The following is a 27,616-nucleotide window of genomic DNA, read 5'->3' on the forward strand; positions in this document are numbered from 1 at the left end:
GCCTTGGGATTCCCCAGGATGAGAGAAAGGACATGGCCGAGGATAAGAAAGAGTTGGATGAGTTGCTTGGTCTACTGCCATAATGACCTTGACCTGGATAAGGGGCAGAAAATGAATGAATGAATGAATCAAATAAACTGTGAGGAGAAACAGCAGGTCCTTTTGATGTTTATCGTGTTTGCACCTCTAAATGTGAGACCATATTCCTCTGTCGGAAAAGGGTCAACTGTCCCCTCTGGGACGAGGAAGAATTTTTGCCCCAAGGAGTTTAAGTATCTCGGGGTCAGCTTCACACTGTGGTATCCAAGGATAAGCACCGATACCAACAGCCCTGGGTGACTACTTATTCTTGTGACGGTGACTTTTAACCAATTTTGTCAAAATCTAATTACATTGTCTTTGTGTGACCCTCAATTTTTCTGCCAAGTTTAGTCTAAATGGTATCAAAACTCTTATTTTGTTTCCAGACAGATGGATACACAGCACCAAAAATAATACCCCCACTTGTTCTACTAGACAAGGGTGGAACAAAATCTGTTAGCTTTAGGGAATTGGATTAAACTCTTATTTTTGGTGAATAATTCACAAGGTGAAAATTAATCAGTGCAGTTCAGACAGCTGACTGTTAAATTAAAGCATCTACTTTTTCTCTCTTTCCTTCAGGCTAACATACTTCAGTTCTTTGCTAAAAGCTTCTCCTTCTCACCACTGAATTTGACAAGAGAGATCTACACCAGCTTAGGTAGGCATTCTCTGTGAAAGTTTGCTATAATGCAGATGATTTTAACAACAGTGTTTGGGCCTTTTGCGATAATCCACTGACTTTGACGTTGACCAGTTTCCACTGTAACTACGTACATGTAGGTTTCACTCTCTAGGATTTCTGTACTTTTTGATATATCTTTTTTAAAATGTTGAGAAACATAGACTGAACTACGTGCTGCCACATAGGAGGGAAGCTTAGTTAGTACCAACCACTCTCCACACTTGCGGTTTAGAACTGAGTGAATGTTTTTATTTTGGCAGCTAATTGTGGGAGAGTGACGAACCAACTGTGTCCTGGTGCTTCAGACTTAATGTATTGTTGTGAAAGTTGGACACCAGTAATCAAAAGCAAGGGCTTGTGTTTGTCTGGAGGATTCTTGGATATTTCACAAATTACTTTATGTCAAACAGTTAACCTACAATGGAAAATAAATAAATAAAATTCCAACACTTTTGTTTTTGCTCCGATTTTTCATGAGCTCAACTCAAAGATCAAAAACACTTTCTATATACATAAAAGACCTATTTCTCTCAAATATTGTGGACAAAGTTAGTAAGCACTTCTCCTTTGCTGAGATAATTCATCCCACCTCACAGGTGTGGCATATCAAGATGCTGATTAGACATCTATTGCACAGGTGTGCCTTAGGCTGGCCACAATAAAAGGCCACTATGAAATGTTCAGTTTTGTCACACAGCACAATGCCACAGATGTCACAAGTTTTGAGGGAGTGTGCAATTGGCATGCTGACTACAGGAATGTCCACCAGAGCTGTTGCCCGTGAATTGAATGTTGATTTTTCTACCATAAGCCGTCTACAAAGACGTTTCAGAGAATTTGGCAGTACATCTAACTGGCCTCACAACTGCAGACCACGTGTAACCACATCAGCCCAGAACCTCCACATTCAGCACGTTCACTCCCAAGATAGTCTGAGACCAGCCACCTGGACAGCTGCTGCAACAATCGTTTGCAGAACCAAAGAATTTTTGCACAAACTGTCAGAAACCATCTGAGGGAAGCTCATCTGCATGCTCATCATCCTCATCGGGGTCTCGACCTGACTGCAGTTCATCGTCATAACTGACTTGAGTGGGCAAATGCTCGCATTCGGTACAGTCTGGGTGCTGATCAGCTCTATGCAAAGGAGATGTGTTGCACTGTGTAAGGCAAATGATGGTCACACCAGATACTGACTGTTTTTCTGACCCCCACAGACCCCCCAATAAAGCAAAATTGCACATTTCAGAGTGGCCTTTTATTGTGGCTAGCCTAAGGCACACCTGTGCAATAATCCTGCTGTCTTATCAGCATCTTGACATGCCAGACCTGTGAGGTGGGATGGATTTTCTCAGCAAAGGAGAAGTGCTCACTAACACAGATTTAGGCAGATTTGTAACAATATTTATACTCCAGTTGGACACCACCCCTGCCCAATTACAATCATAATAATAATTATAATGGATGGATGGATGGATGGATGGATGGATGAGATTTATTGTCATTGTCATTACAAGTGCAACAACAACGAGATTACGTTCACACTCAAATTGCCACAGGCAAACAGCAATTAATCCACAATTATTACTTGTTTACTGTAATAATGGCACACATCAGAATTCAAGACAACACATATACATTTGACATTGTTTATGTGCACCAGTGGTGTCAGAAGTACACACATTTGTTACTTAAGTAGAAGTACAGATACTGCAGTTTAAAAACACTCTGGTAAAAGTTGAAGTATCAACTTGACCTCTTTACTCAAGTAAAAGTGAAAAAGTATGTGCTCCAAAACCTACTTAAAGTATAAAAGTATAAAGTAACCTTTAAAAAAAAAAAAGGTAGATGCCACTATATGAATTGAAAGCTTAATTTAAAAACTGATTCGTTCTACATGTGGCCCAAGACCCAAAACCCAAAATTACCCCCCAACACCACCTGCACGAAAATGTTTCAATTCTAGAAGCTCTGAAATGCAATCTGGGACTATTCCAGACAATAAACTGCAGTGAGTGCAGCATCCATTTATTGAAGGGGAAAAAAAAAAACAAAAAAACACAACTTTCCTTATTCAAATTCATTCCAGTAGTATTCTGCTCTTACAAGGATGCAGCAGTTCTCTAGTTTGGCAGATAGTTCTGGAGGAAATCACTGAAGAAATTAACACAATGAAAATATGGTTTGACCGAAACAAACTCATTAAATAAGACAGGGATGAAGTGGAGGTATAAGAATCACTAGGTGTTCACAGGAAACACTCATTTATTTATGTATGTATGTATTTATTTATGTATGTTCATTGTTAGTTGCTTTTATATTTTCTGTTGTGTTTCTATTCAGGTTCTTTTTGCCTCTTTCTCTAGAATTGTATATAATAATCATTAGATTATTAATATATAAACAAAAATAAATTTAAGAAATATTACAATTTGAAAACAAATGCACCCGAACGTGATGACAGCTGCAATTGCTTAATGCTAACTTTTAACATTGAAAATGCCATAGACATGCTAACGCGTTAGCATCGCTCACGTTTTTAAGTTATAAAATACATCCATCAACTGTTTCAGAAGACCATAACAGGTCGGTTTAACATAGAAAAGGTAAATAATACTCACATAAGTATGCTCTTTAGGGTTTTAGCGGGGGAAATTAAGCGAAAGAAAGAATAAACGAAGCAATGGTCGTAGCATTGCTTCAGTCTGCGAACTAGTGCTTCGATTGGTTCACGGTTCACAGCAAAGCCGTGCTGCAGAAAAGTTGATTACAGGCGCACATGACGTGAAATATATATATAAACATTAAACTGAAGCCAAAAGTAACGAGGCTGTTTGTTTTAAAAATGTAAGGAATAGAAAGTACAGATACTTGTGTGAAAATGTAATGAGTAGAAGTCAGAAGTAGGCAGAAAAATAAGTAATGGAGTAAAGTATAGATACCTAAAAAGTGTACTTAAGTACAGTAACGAAGTATTTGTACTTCGTTACTTGACACCTCTGATGTGCACTAAACTTGAAACAGTCCATTTTCCAAATTGAGGCGATGTGAGTGTGTGGTAGCCGCAGCAACATGTCATCGCGCCACCGCTAGCTTGGGGGGAACAGGGGCCTACCGTAGATAAACTGCACAGCCCCCGGAGGGGGAATGGAGTGGCGGGAGCGGGGGGCGGGAGGGGGTGGTGGATGGGGACAGGAGGGGGGTAGGGACGTTGTGGAGCATGCTTCAGTCTCTTGTCCTTGTGTGAGTCAGTTGTTTTTCTGTCCATGTGGAAGTTAGAGACGATAACGGGCAGCTGAATGTTCACCAAGGCCGTAGACATTCTTCTGGAGGAAAACAACTGGGCATTTTATCCTTCAGAGGCTGATAAGCCTGCCATGTTTGTGGTTGACCAGTGAAAAACACTTTACAGTCTCACATGAAGAAACCAGATCCCAATTATGAATATTTCCCGGTCTCTGAAATCTTCATCTTCATCTGCAAGGTGCGCATTTTCTCCGAGATGCCATCCAATTTGCGTCTGAGTTAACGCAGTCTGAGAATGCATCACCTTGCCCGACTCATTAATCATGACGGACAGGTGAGGGGTCGTGGTTCTGGTGGCAGCCGTCTTGTCAATTTTCTGGTAGGTCAGGGCAGCGCATAAGCCAATAAGTACCAGCCCTCCTACTATGAAACCAAATATAAATAAATCCCCGACGTCACTCCAAGACAATGGCGCAAAGCATGCGATCCTCACCACATCTCCCAGGCGTCAAGAACATAGCCCACAGGGTAAGTTCCATCTGGGCACGCAGGGTCCCCCCGTCCCTGATCTTCTTGTAGAAAAAATGGTGTCAATAGCATTCAGAGACCAGCTGATCAATTCCATGGTTAATGCAATATAGTTTGAAGAATTCACAGCCTGGTGAAGTAGGGACTTTGAAGGTTGGAGCAGAGATAAGGGAGAGAGGAGGAGATGCATCTGGAATTACCAGGTTGCTGATTTACGTCATTTTTTTTAGCTCAACAACTTGGTGTCTGAAGGAAACTATGATACACAAACAGCAGTAACTGGGATGTGAACCCTGACGACTCTGGTAGCAGTCAGCTGTGTGCATGAGATGAGATTTCTAAAGCCACAGAATGCAGCCAACTTGTATTTGTGATCTCATTCTTTCAGCCACTATGCAAGTTTTATGAGATGAGTTGGTTGGGACATGAATAAAATGGTAATTTTAGGGCTTTGTGTTCCATCTCATTTCTGTGACCCTCTGGAATAATGCTGATTCCACCACAATCTGTCTATCAGTTGTGCATTCCATGTTTCCTCACATAAAAAGTTAGAGAACTATAACTGACTCTGTATAAGATAAGATCAGTTTATATATCCCGAAGGAAATAATTTTGCTAGAGTACCGAAACAAGTGATTAATGCACTTGGTTTCAGTGCGGAAGGTTCCCGGTTTGAATCCCACCCCTGCCACATTTCTCCATATAATGTGGAGTTGCGTCAGGAAGGGCATCCGGCGTAAAACCAATTCAACATGCAAATCCAGCTTGGATTTGCTGTGGCGACCCCAAACAAGGGAGCAGCCGAAGGGACTTACTTTTTATATAACAAATTTATATGAAATAACTGGAAAACAATTTGAACAAGATGCTCGATAATATTGCACATAACTCTATGAGTAACTGAATAACTGTGATGGCCATCCCAGGGTGATAGCTGTTAATAAATTGTAATAGTTTTTACTGTGAGGAATGCTTGATATCCAAAGTAATGGACAAACAAGGTCAATAGCCGTTAGATTCTACAACATGCGTCACCATGTAACGTGATAAATAAGCATGACAGATGTTGCTTTTTCAAACCCTTTTAACTCAACCAATAACATCAGTTTTTAAAAAAACTGGAGCAGCTTTAACTTTGTACCCCAACACAAAGTGAAGTTGATCTTTGTCACCATTTTTGCTGTTTGGACCCCATAACTCCATAACAGCTAGTCAAAGGTGGCTCGGACTATGTCCAAGCCTTCATTGACCCCTACCCGGCTTTAGCTGCCACTCTGGGAAAGCGACCATACGTATTGTGTAGACCATGGCATACTAATGCTGGACTGGAAGTGCTGTTTAGTTCCATTAGGTACTTTGCTTTCTGTCTTTGTGGTATTGACCAGCAATGTACTTCATATAGCTCACAGATGAACATCTAGCAGTAGTTTAAAGTGGCCTCGGGCAAAAATGGTGATTTTTGCCCGAGGCCATCAAATATGGCCATTGGGTATCGCAAATGCTTTTCGTCTGGATGGATTTACAAAACATTTAGTGGATGTTAATGTTGTGATGCCATTTCCTGGTTTCCCTAGCTGCTAACTTTGCCTTGTTTTTGGCTAGAAATAACACCTTTCTCATATATTATGTAAAAGCTAGCGAGAATTTAACACTTCTAAAACTGAATATGCTGCTTTTGTAACCTGATAGCACCTCTGGAAGGATTTACAAAACATTTAGAGGATGTTGGTGTGGTGATGTCACTTCCTGGTTTTGCTAGTTGCTAACTTCGCTTCATTTTTGGCTAGAAATAACATCTTTCTCATATATTATATAAAAGCTAGTGACAAATAAACACTCCCAAAGCTGAAAATGCTGTTTTTGAACCTTATAACACTTCTGAGCAGATTTATAAGACACTTCGCAGATGTTAGCATACATGCTAACTTCTGCTAACTTAAAGCTAACTTTCCATGGAGTTACATTTGTCTCATTAATACCTGCAAATGCACAGAGGGTGATGTGCAAATATTCCTTGATTTGCACAATTTCCACTCTTGTCAAAAGCTCATATATGCGCACATGCAAGGCCTCCTGCTCACGTCGCTAAAACGTAAATATAGGATCTTGGTAATTAATTAAACAACTGCAAATAATAAAGAACTTAATGCTCATATGGCCGAGGGTACTTTAGCATTGCGTTATTTCATTTTTCTTTCCCCTGTGTCCAATTTGCCAACCTTCCCTGGGGAAATAAGCCTCCAGGTGGTAGATGTGAAGGCCTTGCAAACAGGATCTTTACCCACATGTTCCCAGGTTCATTTACCCTCAGTACCTGCTTGGATTTACCAGATCTGTCATAAGGTAGCGAGGAACTGGCACTGTATTTTTAATATGCATTTTAACATCGTTTTCATGCATTAAGATATAGCTGATGTTCAATATAACTTTATTTTGTGCTTACATTATGTACTCTGTTGTGTAAATGGGCATCTGTTTGAACTTGCATTGAAGATTTTTCGAGTAACCCTCCTGTATTTGACTTTTGACATGCAGCTAGTAGTATCCAGTCCAGCTTCCTGTCTCTCAAGCTGAGCTTACCAACTGGCTCGGCTCACATCGACATACACACACCTGGCATCGGTCTTCTCCTCAAACAGGTACCGCGCATTATACATGACCACAGTTAATTTCCCGAACTACTGAATAATTTCCTTATCTTGTTACTAGCCTGCATTCAGACTGTTTTATGTCGAACAAGAAATGAAGGCATCTGGTGGACATGTTCTATGAAATTCAATTTGCCCACAACAATTGCAGAAATGTGTGACAATGTGGCAGTGTGTGTGCCAAGCAGAAGATAAGCATCTGCCGACTCAGTTTTTATTAGAGAAAGCACACGGGAGTTCAAACGCTCTGTACAAGGTCAGCAGCAGGGGAACTGGCATCCAGTAAATTGGAAAAAGAAAATTACGAAAAATGGGAAACAATGAACAGAAATAATGTGATTCCCGCCCCCACCCCGATTCTAATGTAGAGCTTTCTGTGTTTATTCCAGATTCGGTTGATGAATGACTTTCAAAAGGAGGTAACATCTTTTTTGGATTCGCTACCCAGAAAAGTAAGTTACTGTGTTCCACAAAACCACGCTTGACTTGTTCGTTTGTCATCATGCATCTGGGATGTTCTGAGGAAGTATTCACAAAATAAAGATTTGACAGAATTTTGGAAAACAATTTTGCTGCATTTTACAAGATCCTCTGCCTGTCTGGTCTCTTGAATACACCCTCATCAACCTGTCATTATGTGATAAAATGTAATGAATCAAATCAATAACTGCCCATCTGTGAAGACACCTGGGATCCAGTGGAACATGGTTCAGTGTTCTCAGTATAAACTGGATCAATCATATATTTTATAATGTTATTTTAGCAAGATTGCAATGAATATTGCGTAGCTTCTTGATTTTACAGCCTTGTAGTGTATGGGCCAGACCCACTAAATTTGGCTTATTACTAAGCCACTTGGGGTTGCGGCTGTGGGGGGGGGGGGGGGGGGCGGGGGGGCAAATGCATACAGTACAGACCAAGGACCACTTACCCAATAAAAAATTTTCACAGATCACCCAACTTCCCAAATGTCCAACAACCTGAACATTCGGCCGTAGTAGTGTTTTTTGGGGGGGGATTTACACAAGAGATATGGAAAACTAGTGTGTTGCCCCGTGGGGATCCACGTGTTTTAGATCGGGTAGTGTTTATAAAATAAGTAGCTGTCATTGTTCAAGGGTGGTAATAAATTATGCAAATTTTGTATAATGATTTGGATTGGCGTGTGAGTCCAAACTGTAATTATCAATGTCTATTATTCAGTATTGTTGCATAATATTTGTAATTTATCTAAAAATATTAGTCCTATTAATGTTCCATTTTGGCAGAGTTCACCTTTGATCCAAAATACATAAGCATACCAAACGGCAAATGGTCAGCTCTCCCCTGTTTGTTTGTGTTCGAAAGTACACGCACGCGCGTACACAGAGGCCACTACGCTTTTAACATATAGTTGATTTACCGCCCCCTGCTGGAATGGCATGTGAGTCCAGAACATAATTATTAATGTCCATTGTGCACTGTTGTTAGCTACTATCCCAAATTTCTCCAAAAATATTAGTCCTATCAACATGCCCCTTTCGCGGCGTTAATCCTTGACCATACATAAGCATACCAAACGGCAAATGCTAGCTCTCTCCAGTTTCTCCGTGATCAAAGTCGTACACATGCACCCACGCATACACGTACACAGAGGCCAATTGACTTTAAATATATCGGTAATACATACACTGAAAAAAGAGAATAGTTGAACCAACTTAAAAAAAAAAGCATTACGATGGTAAAACCTGAATGAGTTAAGTTGTTTGAACTTAAGTTAGCAAGTTAGATCAGCTCTAACTTACAAACAAGTTCAAACAACTTAAATCATTCAGGTTTTACTCATTGTAACTCCTTTTTTAGGTTGGTTCAACTATTCTCTTTTTTCAGTGTATATGCTACTATCTATTAGAATTTAGAGTTCTTTTTAAAAGTTCTTTACAAAAGATCGCCATAGTTTTTCTGAGTCAGGCTCAAAACTTCCCACTCACGCCTTGTAGATCCCATGTGGGAATATTTATGGTAAAATTGTTGTATTATGTGGTTTATTGTTCTCCAGCAGTATTTGCGCTTTTCTGTATGATACTTACTTTGAATATGACAGTTTTCAGCTTTCTTTTCTTCCATGCTGCCATGCTCTAGGTATATGGAAGAAATTATAGAGAGCACGTTCGCCTTGTTGACTCTCTATCACGACACCTACGTAACCTCAGCAGGGGGAGAAAAATTCCTGGAACCCATTCACTTACTGGTGTTACTGGATATTAATGCTACCTGGTTTAAAAAGTGGACGGTTTGTGCTGCACTCAGCCAGATTGACAGAAATATTTATTACAGCTTTTTTTTTTTTTCTCAAATTTTCACATTCTTTTCTTGTTCCTTTGTCAGCATGGACACTACAGCCGAACTGTAGTTTTTAGACACCTTGAGAACAATTACAAGTCTCTGGTGAGTGACTCTATCAGTTATCTATTTTGTCCTATTGTGTTTGGCAAGAAAAGCACGGTGGCTAAATGGTCTCAGTGATGCAGTGTGTAGAGTTTGCGTCTTCTCCCAGTCTGTAATACGTAGGTTTAGTCGATGTGTATGGATGTGTTGTACGACTGTGTAATCTGGTAATACTGAGAAACACCCAATCTCATGAACATCAAAAGTGATGCAAAAAGGACTTCAAAGTTATTTCTTCCTTTAGACAGTAGAACCCATGAGTCTGTGGGCCAAGCAGGAGTTTGGTGCTGCTTGTACAGTGACAAAAATTCTTACAGTCCAGCTTCATTATATTTTAGCAGACACAAAAATGTACAATAACCTTCCCAGAGTAGGAACGATAGGTGGTACAGTTCAACGGTAAAAAATTAAACTTGCTCCAGTCATGGAAATCCATTTTTGTATGTTTATAATGTAGTGTGTACGCCACATTATTTGTCTAAATAAAAGGATTCTAAAAAGGTATAATTTTTTATTGGTGGCTGACTGTTACAGAGTTTTTATGTAAAAGCATAATGAATATTACAGGTTAAGGTCATAGGACTACAAGCTCCCCACAGGATTTTTTGAGACTGTGGTGTATTAATCTGATGTAGAACATTTTTGTGCTCTCGTAACAATTTATTCATAAACATACTGGTTGTATAGATAATATGTATATGTCACGGACATGAAGAGTGAAGCTCTTCAGCATCTCATCTTTTTTTTTTTTTTTTTTTGCTTTTCAGCTTCTCTCCCACCTTTTTAAGCATTTTTATTTTTTTTGCCTAATATTGTCATATTAATATGATTGTGTGAAATCAGTCATATCATCTAAGTGCACTCATCATAAGGTTAGGATACAGTGCCCTCCAAAAGTATTGGAACACTTAGTATTTCAGACATATTAAAAAAGAAAATAAGATTATAAAATCAACCTTCACTGTGCCTTGTGATAGAATCACTACGATGACCCTTCCAAGATGGCGGCCGCGTTGGTTGTAAAGGCGCAAGAAATGCAGCCGCTATCTTGGAAGGGTCAATGCGCATTTCTTGCAACTTAGCAACCAATGCTGTGTCTACTCCTCTTTATAGTGTCTATGTTCATCTGCTGTCCTGTCAGTTTTTGGCTTATTATGGCTTTTTACAACAATGTTGTCTGCTTTGTGGCTTTTTCTCCACTGGGGCTGAATTTTTGTGCCATTTCTGGTTTGTGCCTCCGTCTACCATAGAACAAGCTTCATGACGGTATGCGGCGCTTCGCTCGTATAAATAATGATGACACCGCAAAAAAAATCACACCCACAAAGTATTGTAAATAGATGGAATATCACACAAGACAACAGATCAAATCTTGGCTCAAGTCTCCCATGTACCTTCCAGCTGAATTTTTTAGGAAAATCATGCTCTGTGAAACTCCGCCAGAAGGTTAAATAACTGGTGATGCAACAGACTAGAGTTACGCAATGGACAGTTTCTGCAGCCACAGCTACCATAGTCCATGAGTGCTTCACGGTGTTTATAGGAGTCTTGGGAACGCAGCCCAATCTGTTGATCTCACACTCCATCTTAGCCCACTCATGAACAAGATCCTGAGGTATTTGAACTCCTCCACATGCGGGAGGAACTCTTTCCTGACCCCGAGGGGACAGTCCATCCCTTTCCATCAGAGTGCCATGGTCTCAGATTTGGAGGCGCTGATCCTCATATCAGTCGCTTCACACGCCTCCTCAAACCTGCCCAGTGCACATCGGTGGTCAGAGTCTGATGAAGCCAGCAGAACCACATCATCTGGCAAAAAAGCAATGATGTAATTCTGAGGTCACCAAACTGGACACCAGAAGTGGGACGAAGTCACAGTCAAGTCATTCTCAAGTCATCAATCTGCAAGTCCCAAGTCAAGTCCCAAGTCAAGTCTCAAGTCAGCTTGCAAACAATTGATGGTCATTATGACTTGAGACTTGACTTGGGACTTGGTGATTCATGACTTGAGAGTGACTTGATGGTGACTTTGTCCCACCTCTGCAGGACACACTCCAGTCCAGACTTTAGCACTGACTCGTTGTTGTTTCAGTAGCTGCCGTGTACTGAAGTCAATACTGAAAGTTATCAGTTTAGCTTTTATCTGTAACTTCCACAAAATTTTTTAGGGCTTTATCGGTTTAGTTTTACAAAAGTTAACTTTTTAGTTAGTGGATTAACGGTTATTGAAGCTAACTTTTTGGCTGGCTGTGCCCACCACTGTACTGAATGATGTTGCAGGCAGCATAACTTTCTCCACGGTGTCTCCAGACCCTTTCACATCCATCACATATGGTCAGGTTGAACCTGCACTCATCTATGAAATTCACAGGGTGCCAGTGGTGGACCTGCCAATTCTGGTGTTCTATGCCAATCGAGTTCCACGGTGCCGGGCGGTGAGCACAGGGCCCACTAGAGAACATCAGGCGCTCAGGCCACCCTCAAGAAGTCTGTTTCTGATTGTTTGGTCAGAGACATTCACACCAGTGGCTTGATGGAGGTTATTTTGTTGGTCTCTTGCAGTGCTCTTCTTGTTCCTCCTTGAACAGTGGAGTAGATACTGGTCCTGCTGATGGGTTCAGGACCTTCTATAGCCCTGTCCAGCTTTACTAGAGTAACTGTCTGTCTCCTGGAATCTCCTTACTGCTCTTGAGACTGTGCTGGGAGACACAACAAACCATCTGGCCATGGCACGTATTGATGTTCCACCCTGGAGGCATTGGACTACCTGTGTAACCTCTGTAGGGTCCAGGTATCGCACCATGCTACCAGTTGTGACACTGACCCTTGCAAAATGCCAAAGCAGTGAAAAATCTGATAGAAAAGATGAGGAGAGTAAAAATGTGAGTGGCGTCCACCTGTGAAACCATTCCTGTTTTGGGTGTCATGTCATTGTTGCATCTGTTGTTAATTTCATTAACACCAAAGCAGCTGAAACTGATTAATAAACCCCTCCGTTACTTAAGTGACTAGATCAATATCCCAGAAGTTGAATTGACTTGATGCTATACTCTGATTAAAAAGTGTTCCTTTAATTTTTTTTTCTTCACTTTCTTCGTATTTGGTCAGAATTACTATGACTATTGTTATTTCTTTCTCTAATGAACGTCAGGTTCCCTTGACTCTATCTGTATTATTTAGTGTGTCACCTCGTGAAGGTCTTTAACATCACAGAGAAAAAAAAAACATTAGAAACAAATACATTGTCCAGCTCTGTTTATGTCTTTTCTTTTTAATTTGCAGTTCTTGGTTGTTAAATTGCATCAGCAAAGGAAAGGGATGTAAATGAGACTCATTTCTCAGCTCTCTCTGGTGATCAGTCCCTCTCTTGTCCTGCACTTTTCAATTGCCGTGTCATTGCCATGTCAGATGGAGAGAATGCAATCTGCATTTTCTTTCCAGCTGAACACTGTGCATTGCCCCGGGTAAGAAATAACCAACACATTGCGTATGCAAATCACTGGTTGTGCTGTTCAATATTGATAGCTAATCCTGTATAAATAAAAGCATGTCTATGGAGTTAAATATGCAGCTGTCACTTCATAATCACAAGGTGCTGCTGCATAAACAGAACAACAGTGGCAAGATAGTAAGAGAAGAGCTACATGGGAAACTGGTGGGAGTTGTATCACTTTGGTGTTAAGGTATAAATTCCTGGATAGAGTGTCTGTGGATCAGCTGTGGAACTGTGGCGGTGCTGCTCTGCATTGCATACAGTGGTGATGTGGATTTCCCATGAACAAATTCCAGTCTTGAACTGAGAGTGTGTAGAAGAGGATGTCCACATTTTGTTTGATTGCTCAGGAAGCTGTTTTTTTTGTCACTACTTTGTAGAGCAGTCAATTAAAGCTCAGAATATTAAGGGCCCTATCTTGACAATCTATTATGCATAGTCTAAAGTGTATAGAAAGTGCATTTGGGGAATGTCCAATTCTTCTACAGTCCAATTCCTGCTGGTGATCTGTTTGAATGACTGACTTCAGTGGTAGAAGTGCAGCATGGTGTCCAATTTACACTCTGAGCAGGGAAAAAAATTATTAATATAGAAAAAATAGTTCCCTGCTTGATGCACAGGTGATATACCAATTAAGTTGATATTCCACAACACTGCAGCACCTCTCAGTCTCTGTCAGGTTGGATGGGGAGCGTCGGTGCACAGCCATTTTCAGAGCTTTCAAGAGATGTTCAATCGGATTCAGGTCTGGGCTCTGGCTGGGCCACTCAAGGACATTCACAGAGTTGTCCTGAAGCCACTTCTTTGATATCTTGGCTGTGAGTTTAGGGTCATTGTCCTGCTGGAAGATGACCCGTCGCCCCAAGTCTGAGGTCAAGAGCACTCTGGAGCAGGTTTTCATCCAGGGTGTCTCTGTACATTGCTGCATTCATCTTTCCCTCAATCCTGACTAGTCTCTCAGTTCCTGCTGCTGAAAAACATCCCCACAGCATGATGCTGCCACCACCATGCTTCACTGTAGGGATGGTGCCTCGTTTCCTCCAAACATGACGCCTGGCATTCACACCAAAGAGTTCAATCTTTGTCTCATCAGACCAGAGAATTTTATTTCTCATGGTCTGAGAGTTCTTCAGACGCCTTTTGGCAAACTCCAGGTGGGCTGCCATGTGCCTTTTACTAAGGAGTGGCTTCCATCTGGCCACTCTACCATACAGGCCTGATTGGTGGATTGCTGCAGAGACGGTTTTCCTTCTAAAAGTTTCTAATCTCTCTCCACAGAGGAATGCTAGAGCTCTGACAGAGTGCCCATCAGGTCCGTGGTCACCTCCCTGACTAAGGTCTTTCTCCCCCAATTGCTTGGTTTAGATGGGCAGCCAGCTATTTAGAGTCCTGGTAGAGCCGAACTTCTGCCATTTACAGATGCTGGAAGTCACTGTGCTCATTGGGACCTTCAAAGTAGCATAAATGTTTCCTGTACCTTCCCCAGATTTGTGCCTCGAGTCAATCCTGTCTCGGAGACCTACAGAAATTCCTTTCATGCTTGGTTATGGTCTGACGTGTTCCGTCAACTGTGGGACCTTATATGTAGACAGGTCTTTCCAAATCATGTCCAATCAACTGAATTTACCCCAGGTGGACTCCAGTTAAGCTGGAGAAACATTTCAAGGATGATCAATGGAAACAGGAGGCACCTGAGCTCAATTTTGAGCTTCATGCCAAAGGCTGTGAATATTTATGTACATGTGATTTATTTTATTTTTGTATATAAATTTACAGCAGATAGATGATTACTTTGAGAGGTGGGAATGGACTGGCTGTCTGCCTGGGTAGTTGTCACCCAGTATCCAAGGTGGCTCATGGTGATGACATCGTGACATGCGGCGCCAGTGAATGCTCCCAGAGTTAACTTGACGTGAGTCTGTCATTTATCATTACCTTCAAGAGCTGCGTACACTTGAAACCGGCACATTTCTATTCAGATGGCAGACTGAGAAGATTTCTTGTAAGACAACAGATCTGCATGCAATGTGTCAAGACACATGAGCTCCCTGAGGTGACGCAGTTGAGCACAATAGCAACGCACCAGCACTGCTCCAGACTACACATTGGTTGAGTTAGTAGGATTTTAAAAAGGAATAGTTTGCACCATGTGTCATGCTTAGTTATCATGTTACGGGGTAACATATGTCACATGTCATAGAATCCAGTGGACGTCGACATTGTTTGACCTTTACTTTGAAGACCAAACATTCAACACAGTCAGAACTATTCCATTTGTTAATCCTATTAGTTCAACCAATAATTTGCACCAGGTTTTACCAAAACTGGAGCAGCTTTAACATTTGACCCCTGTACAAACTGAAACTGACCTTTGTCACCATTCTTGCTGTTTTTACACCATAAACCCCAGAACATTAAGTTATAGATAGTCCAAACTGTACCTTTTTGGAATCATTGTCATCAGATACATAATGTGGTATCACTTTCAATATGATTGGAACATTTTTTTTAAATTTTGACCCTGTGCAATTCTTCAATTGACCCCAGCCTGGCTGCCTATTGAATCCCCTGTCAAGGTTATTTTTCCACAGTATGTACCAAAAGATATACACAGTCAAATTTTGGTGCTTGTAACTGGATTTGAACAATTCTTACAGTTATCTGCTGTACTAAAAGAAGTCTCCATCTGGAAGCTGAGAGTCTGAAAATGGCATCAAGGCCAATTGCTCAGTTGCTCCATGAAGTTGGGTGATGCACAGTCATGCACACATGCATATCTGACGTAGTGGTAGAAGCTATCTAATGAGAATACGGAAATCAGGAAGATAACCAAAATATTTTCTTTATATGTCATCACTCTTTTGTTTTCTTTGAAAGATTGCAGCGGCTGTTCAGCAGTGCATAATTTACACCGAATCATCCGGATGTTTTCACAAAGGAGAAGACCGATTCAAGCGTGTCAGCAGAGCAGCAAAACATTTGTAAGTAAAAGAGCAAGGAAAAAATATATGTGTGTGTTTATGCAATTCATGTGTTTTAGCTGTACACTGACAATATTCACATTTGATGTCTAATGTGAATATGAGAAAGCGGTTTGGAGTGTCACCTTATATATATAGTTATTAGTCAGTGTGTTAGTCCATGAGCCAGTCATCAATTTGACCTAATTGGTACCACTGAAGGTGACTAAACAACACTTAGAATCCAGCCTCAGTGTATCATGGCCAACAGAAAAATGTATGATAGCCATCCCAGGAGGGTAGCTGTAGCCAGGTAGGGGTAAATGAAGAATTACACAGAGGTCAAAATTAAAAATGCTCCAGTCATGTTGAAAACTATATCACATTATTTGTCTGTTCATAACAATTCCAAAAAAGGATAGTTTGGACTATCTATGACTGAATATTCTGAAGTTATGGTGTAAAAACAGCAAAAATGGTGACAAAGGTCAATTTCAGTTTGTACAGGGGTCAAAAGTTAAAGTTGCTCCATTTTCAGTAACAAAAAATGTGCAAATTATTACTTGAAATGAAAGGATTAATAAATTAAATAGTTTTGATTGTGTTGAATGTTTGGTCTCCAAAGTAAGGTCAAACAAGGTGACGTCCATTGGATTCTATGACATGTGACATATGTTACCCCGTAACGTGGTAACTAAGCATGACAGATGGTACAAACTATTCCTTATTAGAACTCTATCAACCCAAACAATAATTTGCATATTTTTTTACTGATATGGGAACAACTTTAACTTTTGACCCCTGTACAAACTGAAACTGACCTTTGTCACCATTTTTGCTGTTTTTACTCCATAACTTCAGAACATTCAGTCATAGATTTAGTCACCTTACGTGGTACCAAAAACCTGCTTGGCCCATGGACTATGTTGAACAATGTAGAACATCATCACATGAGGGTGGAGATAGGGCAGCAGTCTCATTTGAATACTTGGGTGATATCGCGGGATATGACCACTTCCGGGGACAGCCTGCCGTTGCGCAACCTAAACACAGCATCACTTCTAATGGAAAAATGGTGGACTGTTTTGTTTTTGGCTGCAATCACCGAAGTAATTGTGAAAAGTGCTTTTTTTTTTTTTTTTCTGTTCCCAGCCTACACACCTAGCCAGAGTAGCCACATTCTCTTGCCTGCACAACCGCCTCAACATGTTTGTGCTCTGGGTCATAAACAAACCTTAACACGTCTGCTTTCCACCGCAACATCACATTTCTTTGCATTTTCACTTTGGTTGCTGTGTAATTTGCCCCAAAACCCAGAGTAAGTGCCACGTTTCTGATGGGGACATATGAGGGCTGTCCCCAGATGTAGGATTATTGCGTCATATGCGCCATATTTTAACACTTTAGCGCCACCCTCAAACGAGGACTGCGCCGCCAAATTCTATCTATTTGTACTTTCTTTAAACTTGATAATATCATAGATCCTGACGTACAGTACCTCTCCATGTATTTACATGTATATTGGTTGAATTAATTGTTGAAGTCCTGGTATTGCATATTTCTGGAGGGTCTGCATTTTGGCAATTAACAGTAACTATCCAAAGGCAAGCATTATACATGAAAATCTTGACTCTTGGTCAAGAATCTTGCCGTCTGTAAATAAAGCAATGATGGTATAACCAGTGCTGAGCCATCAAAGGTGAAGTGCACAATTCCACACTTTCCAGAACTGTGGGAATTTTATAAATAACCCCACATAAGAAAAAGTCAGGATTCTTACATTTGCTTAACTTCTATTTATTGTAGACCGTATAAACCCAAGATATTTCATGTTTTGTTTGTTTTGTCATCTTAATTTTATTTGTTAACATACATCCATTCCTGCATTTAATGCCTGAACCACATTCCCACAAAAGTTTGGATGGGGGCAATTTAGGGCTTGTAATAAGGTGAAAAAAATCTAAATTGTGATGTTTTAAATAGGTGTCATCAGGTGATTGTAATCATAATTTGGTACAGAAGCAGTATCCAATGAAAGGTTGAGGCTTTGAAGAGCAAAGACGGACAGAGGATCTCCACTCTGTCAACAAATGCGTGAGAAAATTATTGAAATTATTTAAAAATAATGTTTGCAAAATGAAAGAATTAGAACAGATTTGCATAATTCTCTCTACAGTCCCACAATATCATTAAATGATTCAAGGAATCTGGAGGAATTTCAGTGCTTACAGGGCAAGGGTGCAACCCAACGCTAAACATTTGTGATTTCTGATCCCTCAGATGGCACTGTAGTAAGAACCGTCATTCATCAATAGCTGATTAATCACATGCAGAAGGGATTATGGAGTTACAGTCACAAATGCAACTTAAAACTTTACTATGCAAAAAAGAGGAGTTATGGTAAGCTTGTCTGGAAGTGGCATCTATATCTCTGGGCTCAGAGGCATCGGATTGGATTTTGGAAAACCATGTTACGGAGAACCAATTCCAATTGGACACTCACATTGAGCACGTCATCACACATCTTCTATTAGCATGGCCGATGGTGGATCGAACGTCGCGGAGTTAACTTTTCAGCAAAAAAAGAGTAAGTTTCTATCTCATATCATTAAAAAGTTATTTACAGTTAGTAAAGCTTGGTGCCAGCTGTCGTATACAACGGCGTCGGCCCCAGAGGGTTAATGGCGAACGGCAGTAATTCCCACAACCCTTCCGGACGACCAGTGAATCTGAATGTTTCAACCTCTTAGCAGTAAACAAAAGTTTTTCATGCCAGAAATAAGGTCTACATAACGTGGGCTTAATAAAAAGCGTGACTGATGCAATGAAGCACATTTGACACATTACTACATAAACTGAGTTAATCAAACTGAGTTGAACTGAAACAGGAGAAATGTGGGGTGAGTGTAGTCGCAAAGTAATTACAAACAAATCCTTCTAAACTTACTTGTATGCTTTTGTCAGCCGATCAGTGCAGTGTGACGGCGAACTACGGGGGCCGGTGATGAACACATTTAAGCAGGGGTGTAAGCAGCTCTCAGTTGAATGGAGTCAGAGCTCCATCTACTGGACAAACGGTGCAAGGACATTTTACCTTGCTGACACAAACATTATTTCAGTAACTGTTCTGTTTATGAGAAATTATCGGCGTTCTAATCAGCAAAATTTCGGCCGATAGTGAGTACTTTGAAAAGGGCTTATATCGGCTGATAATATCGGCCGGCCGATATATTGGTCGGGCTCTAATAATAATTATTCATTCTTTCATTTTTTTCCCCCTTTTTGTGTTATGTTTAATTTTCCTCTTCAGGCTCAGCACAGAGGAGAGTTTACACGGGACAGAGCTTGACTATGCCTATTTTGTCCATTCACTATGTGTTCTTGGGAATCTCCTCATCTACACCAATGGAAGAAAGCTCTTTCCTATTGACGTATGGATACGAAAAGGTGCAAGGCAGGACTATTATGTTGAACCTTGTTAGAATCTGCACACACCTCAGATGTGTTTATTATTTTATATGTTTAAAGTTGTATTGTCCACATAGACGTGTGTGAGGGTGGTGCAGGATATACGGTATGGGACAGTGCGACAGTGAGATGTTTGCTAGGAATGATGGAGGGGCTCAACATGGCGCAGGGATTCCATCAAGGATCAGCTGTAAACCCTTTCGTGTTTGTAGTGATGCTTGATCGGGTGATGGACGAGATAAGACTGGAGTCTGCATGGACTATGATGCAATACCATAAATAGTATCCACACCTTTGAGCTTTGGTACATTTGAATTTCTTAGCACAAAAAAAAAAATTCAGGCTTCTCTATATTAAAATTTCTAAAATTATCCGCTTTAAACTCAAACTGAAATCAAATCTCTCAACTTGGTATAATGAAATAAAAATATCAAAGCAAAATTACGGGTAGCATAAGTACAGTTATGGCACCAGCAAATCACCACTTTTAGAGCCAGTTTTCTTCAGACATGTCAGGGGATGGATACATGTCCATTTCTTTCTTTTTTTCAAGTTTTTATTGAAGTTTTTACTTGGTGTTTTTACTTTATACGTAAATGAAAAATATCAATAATACCATAAGGCATGGAAGCTCTTAGAAAGAAAAAAATAATTAAATATGTACATGACCATTTCAAAGTGCCTGATTGGACATTTACTTCAATCAATAAGTATTATAACATTAAAGTACTGTATGGCAAATCTGTCTGGACTAGCAGTTGTCAAAAACTGGTGCAAGAAGGAGATTAGTGAGGGAAGCCATCAAGACACAAACAGCCAAACGGGACCGCTGAGATTCTATTTGATTGTTTCTGCCTACATGGTCTCTCTCAGGACATTGTGTCCGATCCTGATCCTCAGTGGGTTTCTAGATTCTTGAGGGACTCCGTGATCCGGGTACTGCCCCCAGTCAACTGGGCAGACAGACTGGTACAGTCAGTTGCTTCGTGGCCAAACGGTTCTTGTTATTGGCTGATAGTCTGGTTTGGGTCAAGTTTTGTAGTTGATTTCTTTATATTACAAAAAGCTGATTATACCTGCTCCAGGAACATGCAGGAATTCAGTTCTCTATTCTTTGAATCAATAACCGGCAGTTAAAAGTACAGAGAATAACATTGTGTTTTATGATTTTGTGCAGATTGCGGTCACTCCCTCAGTACTTTTACAATGAAATAACCTCTCCAGTCTTTATGTCAGATCATTTCATTGGACATTGTGTCTGATTATCAAATTTCGGGGCTCCTCCTTATTGGCCTGTAGTGTTTTCCAGTCAACCTGGGTTTAATCACTGATAGGTTATGTAACAGCATGAATGACATGACACACGTTCATAAAAGACTCATTGTCTGGCTTCCTTCTTATCACAAGTTTTACAATAATCAATTTACATGAGTTTAGTCATGTGTGGGTGAATACTGCAAACACAGGAGGAGTGAAATCACTTCAAAAGAAGTGACTGATAGTAAATACTCATTTATTTATTTGGAAAATCATTTTGGGATTACTGGGAGTGCCCTTGCATGGCTGACGTCATACTTGACCAGTCGTTCTCACTGTGTTTTGTACAGTAACACTACCTCTACCTTAGTGACATGAAATTTGGGGTTCCTCAGGGGTCTGTCTTAGGCCCCTGCTTTTCTCCCTTATATAGCACCGCTTGGGCACATATTGCGGCGTTTTGGGATTACCTTTCACTGCTATGCAGATGATACTCAGTTATATATGGCGATAACTGCTGGTAATCTCGTTCACATAAAATCCTTAGAAGATTACTTTGCAGCAGTGAGAAGTTGGATGTCTAGAAACTTCCTACTTTTAAACTCTGAAAAGACTGAAATGATGGTTCTTGGTCCAGTGAGACATCGGCATCAGTTTGGCCAGTTAACACTCAGCCTAGGCTCGTGTGTCATACATCACACTGACAAAGTGAGGAACATTGGGGTAATTTTTGATGCTTCGTTGTCCTTTGGTCTCCATATTAGAAATATTACTAGGACTGCTTTCTTCCACCTGCGAAATATAGCTAAGATTCGTCCCATCCTGTCTATGGCTGATGCTGAGACCCTGATCGATGTGTTCATCTCTTCTAGATTGGACTACTGCAATGTTCTATTTTCTGGTTTACGGCAGTCTAGCATTAGGGGTCTCTAATTGGTTCAGAATGCTGCAGCTAGACCTTTGACACGAAGCAGAAAGTTTGACCACATTACACCCATTTTGGCGTCTCTTCACTGGCTTCCTGTCCCAGTGAGATCAGATTTTAAGGTTCTGCTACCAACCTATAAAATTATTCATGGACTGGAACCTCCATACCTAGCTGACCTAATTAAACCTTACGTACCGCGCCCGGGCTTTACGTTCTCAGGGTACAGGGCTACTTTGTGTCCCTAGGGTGAATAAGAAGTCTGCGGGTCACAGAGCTTTCTCTTATCGTGCCCCTGTTCTGTGGAATGATCTCCCTGCATCAATAAAACAATCAGATTCTGTGGAAACTTTCAAATCCAGACTTAAGACGCACTTATTTTCCCTTTCATATGGCTAGCATACTGGTACAGTTTTGTTTTACGCTTTTTACTCTTTTAATTCATGTTATTAATAATTGGAGCGGGCCGCGGCCTCAACTTCACCTAAATTCTGGGTCTTTTAGTGAAGCTTAGGGCTAGCGGCCGGCGATCACCTTAGTATTTCTTCTGTTTTTCTTGTTGATTAATGCTGGCAAATTATACAGTATTTTTTGTCTTTCTGATGTCTGATTCTGTTTTTTCTCTGTTTAAGGTGCAGCTCCATCCAGAGATGGGAGTTGTGTTTGTGTTGGCGATCCTCCTGTCCTGTACACCAACAGCAATTCTTGTATATTCGTCCGTGAATTGTTCTGTGAATTATTTCTGTAATTTATGTTGTAGCATGGCCCAAGCAGAGGGTTGCCCCTTTGAGTTGGTCTGCTTGAGGTTTCTTCCTCAGAGGGAGTTTTTCCTTACCACTGTTGCTCTGGGGGTTGGTAAGGTTAGACCTTAACCTGTGTGAAGCGCCTTGAGGCAACTCTCTTATGATTTGGCACTATATAAAGGAAATAAATAAATAAATAAAATGTATTATTTATTTATTAATTATTAATAACTTGTAGCTGCTAGACATCGAAATGGCATCATTTGACATAATCAAAAAAAATAATAAATCACATTTTCTGTAATAAGTTTAAAACGAAAAGCTAGAAAGATGATCTCAAATGCGTGTGAGCTGACAAACAGGTTGCCAAATTTGAATTTGTATATGACCTCATGATAACATCACTGCATGGCTTCTTGTGTTTGTGTAAGTTCAGAAAACACACATTTTTCCTCAGAGCTGGGAAGGACAGTGTGCATAAATAGAAAATAAAAATGTTTCTTACTGTGTATATGGACCTTCACGAGATGTTAGAATACACCATTCTACTTTCTCATGGATATATGGACTCTAGCTCATCCTTCTAGCTCTTCTAGTTTCAGGGCTACTGAGGAAAAATGTTTTTGGACCCTAAATGCCAGGTATTGACATCATCATGATGTAATGTATCATTCAGTATATAGCAGTCTGTTCCTCATTCATATGCACTCAGCAGCATCCATCATCCAGCTCTCTTTATTTAGAAGCTATTGCATTTATTATTATTATTATTATTATTATTTGTCACAATAGAATTTATTGACATCATCATGAGGTTTAAAGTTATTTCGAAACATTCAATTCATTAATTCATTCAGTTGCCTAGATTGATTATGCACCTTTGACCTTTATATTAGTGTCATGCCAAGATGTTATCACCAACAATTCACACAGGCCTTTGGGCCAGACCCCTATCACCACTACCTAGCATGGCAAAACATTTGATAAGACATTTTGGCCATTATTATAGGGAACTTGGAAAAAAAAAAAAGTCTGATAGCCATCCAGTGGTGGTTGCTGTAGACAGTTAGGGGTCAAAAAAAAAATGCTGCAATCATGCTGAGAAGTATACCAGAATATTGGTCTGATCAGATCCATAAAGGTATGGTTGGACTATCTATGACTGAATTTTATGGGGTAAAAACATAAAAAATGGTGACAAAACTAAAAATAAGTGATGCAGATTATTAGATAGATAGATACTTTATTAATCCCGAAGGAAATTATTTTGCAGTCTGCTGCTCCCATTCACACAAATAAAACACATTAAAAGTGCATATAAAGTTATTGGTTGAATATTAGAGTTCTAAAACAAAGAGTTTACACCATCTGTTATTCTTACTTGTTAAATTACAGACTTACATATGTATCTCGTTTTTCATAGAATCCAATGGACATCATCTTGTTTGGCCATTAAGGGTGCATTTACACATAACCAAAGACGCGTTCCGAATGTCATTTTTCTGTCATTCGTGACACATTCCTGACATTCTTAACGTGACTTAACACATCTGAATAGGTTTCTTATAGTGCGTGTTGGTGCGTGATATTCTTGATATTCCTGGAGCATGTTTTTGCCTGTCAAAAAAAGCTTCCATGAATGTCACACACCACCCTCATTTCATCTCACGTCGTGGAGGTCGCAACTGAGCATATTGATCCGTCTTGATGAGTAGTGATCCTTAATAGAACATGACAACGTTCGTAGTGGTTCCTGTGATGGTTCTTGGAGCCCAAACTGTCACGCGTTATTACAAAGTGACACGGAAACTGTCAAGTTTTGACACGACTTGTAACGCGGTGTCACATTTCACTGCGCGCCACGACGAATCAGTTTTCTGTCACGTGCGCACAATTAAACTCGTCTCCAAATGTCGTTCCCACAGTTCCTGCTGAAGCTCTGCGAGGCATGGAGGTCAACCAACTTGTGGCACTTTTCAGCTGTTATTGCTCTCCAAGATTTGTTAACATTCCACAATTCATTCACATTTTCTTGGTTTTTGCTTCGAAACAGCTATTTTGACATATTCAAACTGATCCATGATAACTGGTATGCGATAATAGGCCCCAACACCATAGTAGGAGAAACATGCCCATATCATGATGTTTGCACCACCATGCTTCACCTCTTCACTGTGAACTGGTGGCTTGAATCAGAGTTTGGGGGTCGTCTCACAAACTGTCTGCGGCCCTTGGACCTAAAAAGAACAATTTTACTCTCATCAGTTGACAAAATATTCCTCCATTTCTCTTTAGAGCCAGTTGCTGTGTTCTTTGACACAATTGTAACCTCTTCTGCACGTCTTTTATTTAACAGAGGGACTTTGCGGGGGATTCTTGCAAATAACTTAGCTTCACACAGGCGTCTTCTAACTGTCACAGCACTTACAGGTAACTCCAGACTGTCTTTGATCATCCTGGAGCTGATCAATGGGTGAGCCTTTGCCATTCTGGTTATTCTTCTATCCATTTTGATGGTTGTTTTCCATTTTCTTCCATGCGTCTCTGTTTTTTTTTTTTTTTTGCCCATTTTAAAGCATCGGAGATCATTGTAGATGAACAGCCTATAATTTTTTGCACCTGGGTATAAGTTTTCCCCTCTCCAGTCAACTTTTTAATCAAACTACGCTGTTCTTCTGAACGTCTTGAACGTCCCATTTTCATCAGGCTTTTAAAGAGAAAAGCATGTTCAACAGGTGCTGGCTTCATCCTTACATAGGGGACAACTGATTCACATTACATACATTACATTTGAATTTCTTAGCACAAAAAAAAAATTCAGGCTTCTCTATATTAAAATTTCTAAAATTATCCTCTTTAAACTCAAACTGAAATCAAATCTCTTCAACTTGGTATAAATGAAATAAAAATATCAAAGCCAAAATTACGGGTAGCATAAGTACAGTTATGGCACCAGCAAATCACCACTTTTAGAGCCAGTTTTCTTTAGACATGTCAGGGGATGGATACATGTCCATTTCTTTCTTTTTTCAAGTTTTTATTGAAGTTTTTACTTGGTGTTTTTACTTTATACGTAAATGAAAAATATCAATAATACCATAAGGCATGGAAGCTCTTAGAAAGAAAAAAATAATTAAATATGTACATGACCATTTCAAAGTGCCTGATTGGACATTTACTTCAATCAATAAGTATTATAAACATTAAAGTACTGTATGGCAAATCTGTCTGGACTAGCAGTTGTCAAAAACTGGTGCAAGAAGGAGATTAGTGAGGGAAGCCATCAAGACACAAACAGCCAAACGGACCGCTGAGATTCTATTTGATTGTTTTCTGCCTACATGGTCTCTCTCAGGACATTGTGTCCGATCCTGATCCTCAGTGGGTTTCTAGATTCTTGAGGGACTCCGTGATCCGGGTACTGCCCCCAGTCAACTGGGCAGACAGACTGGTACAGTCAGTTGCTTCGTGGCCAAACGGTTCTTGTTATTGGCTGATAGTCCTGGTTTGGGTCAAGTTTTGTAGTTGATTTCTTTATATTACAAAAAGCTGATTATACCTGCTCAGGAACATGCAGGAATTCATTCTCTATTCTTTGAATCAATAACCGGCAGTTAAAAGTAACAGAGAATAACATTGTGTTTTATGATTTTTGTGCAGATTGCGGTCACTCCCTCAGTACTTTTACAATGAAATAACCTCTCCAGTCTTTATGTCAGATCATTTCATTGGACATTGTGTCTGATTATCAAAATTTCGGGGCTCCTCCTTATTGGCCTGTAGTGTTTTCCAGTCAACCTGGGTTTAAATCACTGATAGGTTATGTAACAGCATGAATGACATGACACACGTTCATAAAAGACTCATTGTCTGGCTTCCTTCTTATCACAAGTTTTACAATAATCAATTTTACATGAGTTTAGTCATGTGTGGGTGAATACTGCAAACACAGGAGGAGTGAAATCACTTCAAAAGAAGTGACTGATAGTAAATACTCTTATTTATTTGGAAAATCATTTTGGGATTACTGGGAGTGCCCTTGCATGGTTGACGTCATACTTGACCAGTCGTTCTCACTGTGTTTTGGTACAGTAACACTACCTCTAACCTTAGTGACATGAAATTTGGGGTTCCTCAGGGGTCTGTCTTAGGCCCCTGCTTTCTCCCTTTATATAGCACCGCTTGGGCACATATTGCGGCGTTTTGGGATTACCTTTCACTGCTATGCAGATGATACTCAGTTTATATGGCGATAACTGCTGGTAATCTCGTTCACATAAATCCTTAGAAGATTACTTTGCAGCAGTGAGAAGTGGATGTCTAGAAACTTCCTACTTTTAAACTCTGAAAGACTGAAATGATGGTTCTTGGTCCAGTGAGGACATCGGCATCAGTTTGACCAGTAACACTCAGCCTAGGCTCGTGTGTCATACATCACACTGACAAAGTGAGGAACATTGGGGTAATTTTTGATGCTTCGTTGTCCTTTGGGTCTCCATATTAGAAATATTACTAGGACTGCTTTCTTCCACCTGCGAAATATAGCTAAGATTCGTCCCATCCTGTCTATGGCTGATGCTGAGACCCTGATCGATGTGTTCATCTCTTCTAGATTGGACTACTGCAATGTTCTATTTTCTGGTTTACGGCAGTCTAGCATTAGGGGTCTCTAATTGGTTCAGAATGCTGCAGCTAGACTTTTGACACGAAGCAGAAAGTTTGACCACATTACACCCATTTTGGCGTCTCTTCACTGGCTTCCTGTCCCAGTGAGATCAGATTTTAAGGTTCTGCTACCAACCTATAAAATTATTCATGGACTGGAACCTCCATACCTAGCTGACCTAATTAAACCTTACGTACCGGCCCGGGCTTTACGTTCTCAGGGTACAGGACTACTTTGTGTCCCTAGGGTGAATAAGAAGTCTGCGGGTCACAGAGCTTCTCTTATCGTGCCCCTGTTCTGTGGAATGATCTCCCTGCATCAATAAAACAATCAGATTCTGTGGAAACTTTCAAATCCAGACTTAAGACGCACTTATTTTCCCTTTCATATGGCTAGCATACTGGTACAGTTTTGTTTTACGCTTTTTACTCTTTTAATTCATGTTATTAATAATTGGAGCGGGCCGCGGCCTCAACTTCACCTAAATTC

The 27,616-nt window shown here is 40.2% G+C and overlaps 1 protein-coding gene across 1 annotated transcript in view; it reads left to right on the top strand.

Annotated features, from left to right (window-relative positions):
- tbc1d32 (TBC1 domain family, member 32) overlaps window positions 1-27,616 on the top strand; it is a 344,636-nt gene that overhangs the window by 19,020 nt on the left and 298,000 nt on the right. Inside the window, 10 exon segments of the mRNA XM_034162816.1 lie at window positions 664-742; window positions 7,076-7,179; window positions 7,578-7,616; window positions 7,618-7,640; window positions 9,310-9,460; window positions 9,556-9,615; window positions 15,986-16,030; window positions 16,032-16,089; window positions 19,379-19,405; window positions 19,408-19,515. Of these exon segments, the coding sequence (XP_034018707.1) occupies window positions 664-742; window positions 7,076-7,179; window positions 7,578-7,616; window positions 7,618-7,640; window positions 9,310-9,460; window positions 9,556-9,615; window positions 15,986-16,030; window positions 16,032-16,089; window positions 19,379-19,405; window positions 19,408-19,515 (694 nt within the window).

The sequence above is a fragment of the Thalassophryne amazonica genome, chromosome 21 (genome assembly GCF_902500255.1).
Source record: "Thalassophryne amazonica chromosome 21, fThaAma1.1, whole genome shotgun sequence".
Classification (NCBI taxonomy): domain Eukaryota; kingdom Metazoa; phylum Chordata; class Actinopteri; order Batrachoidiformes; family Batrachoididae; genus Thalassophryne; species Thalassophryne amazonica.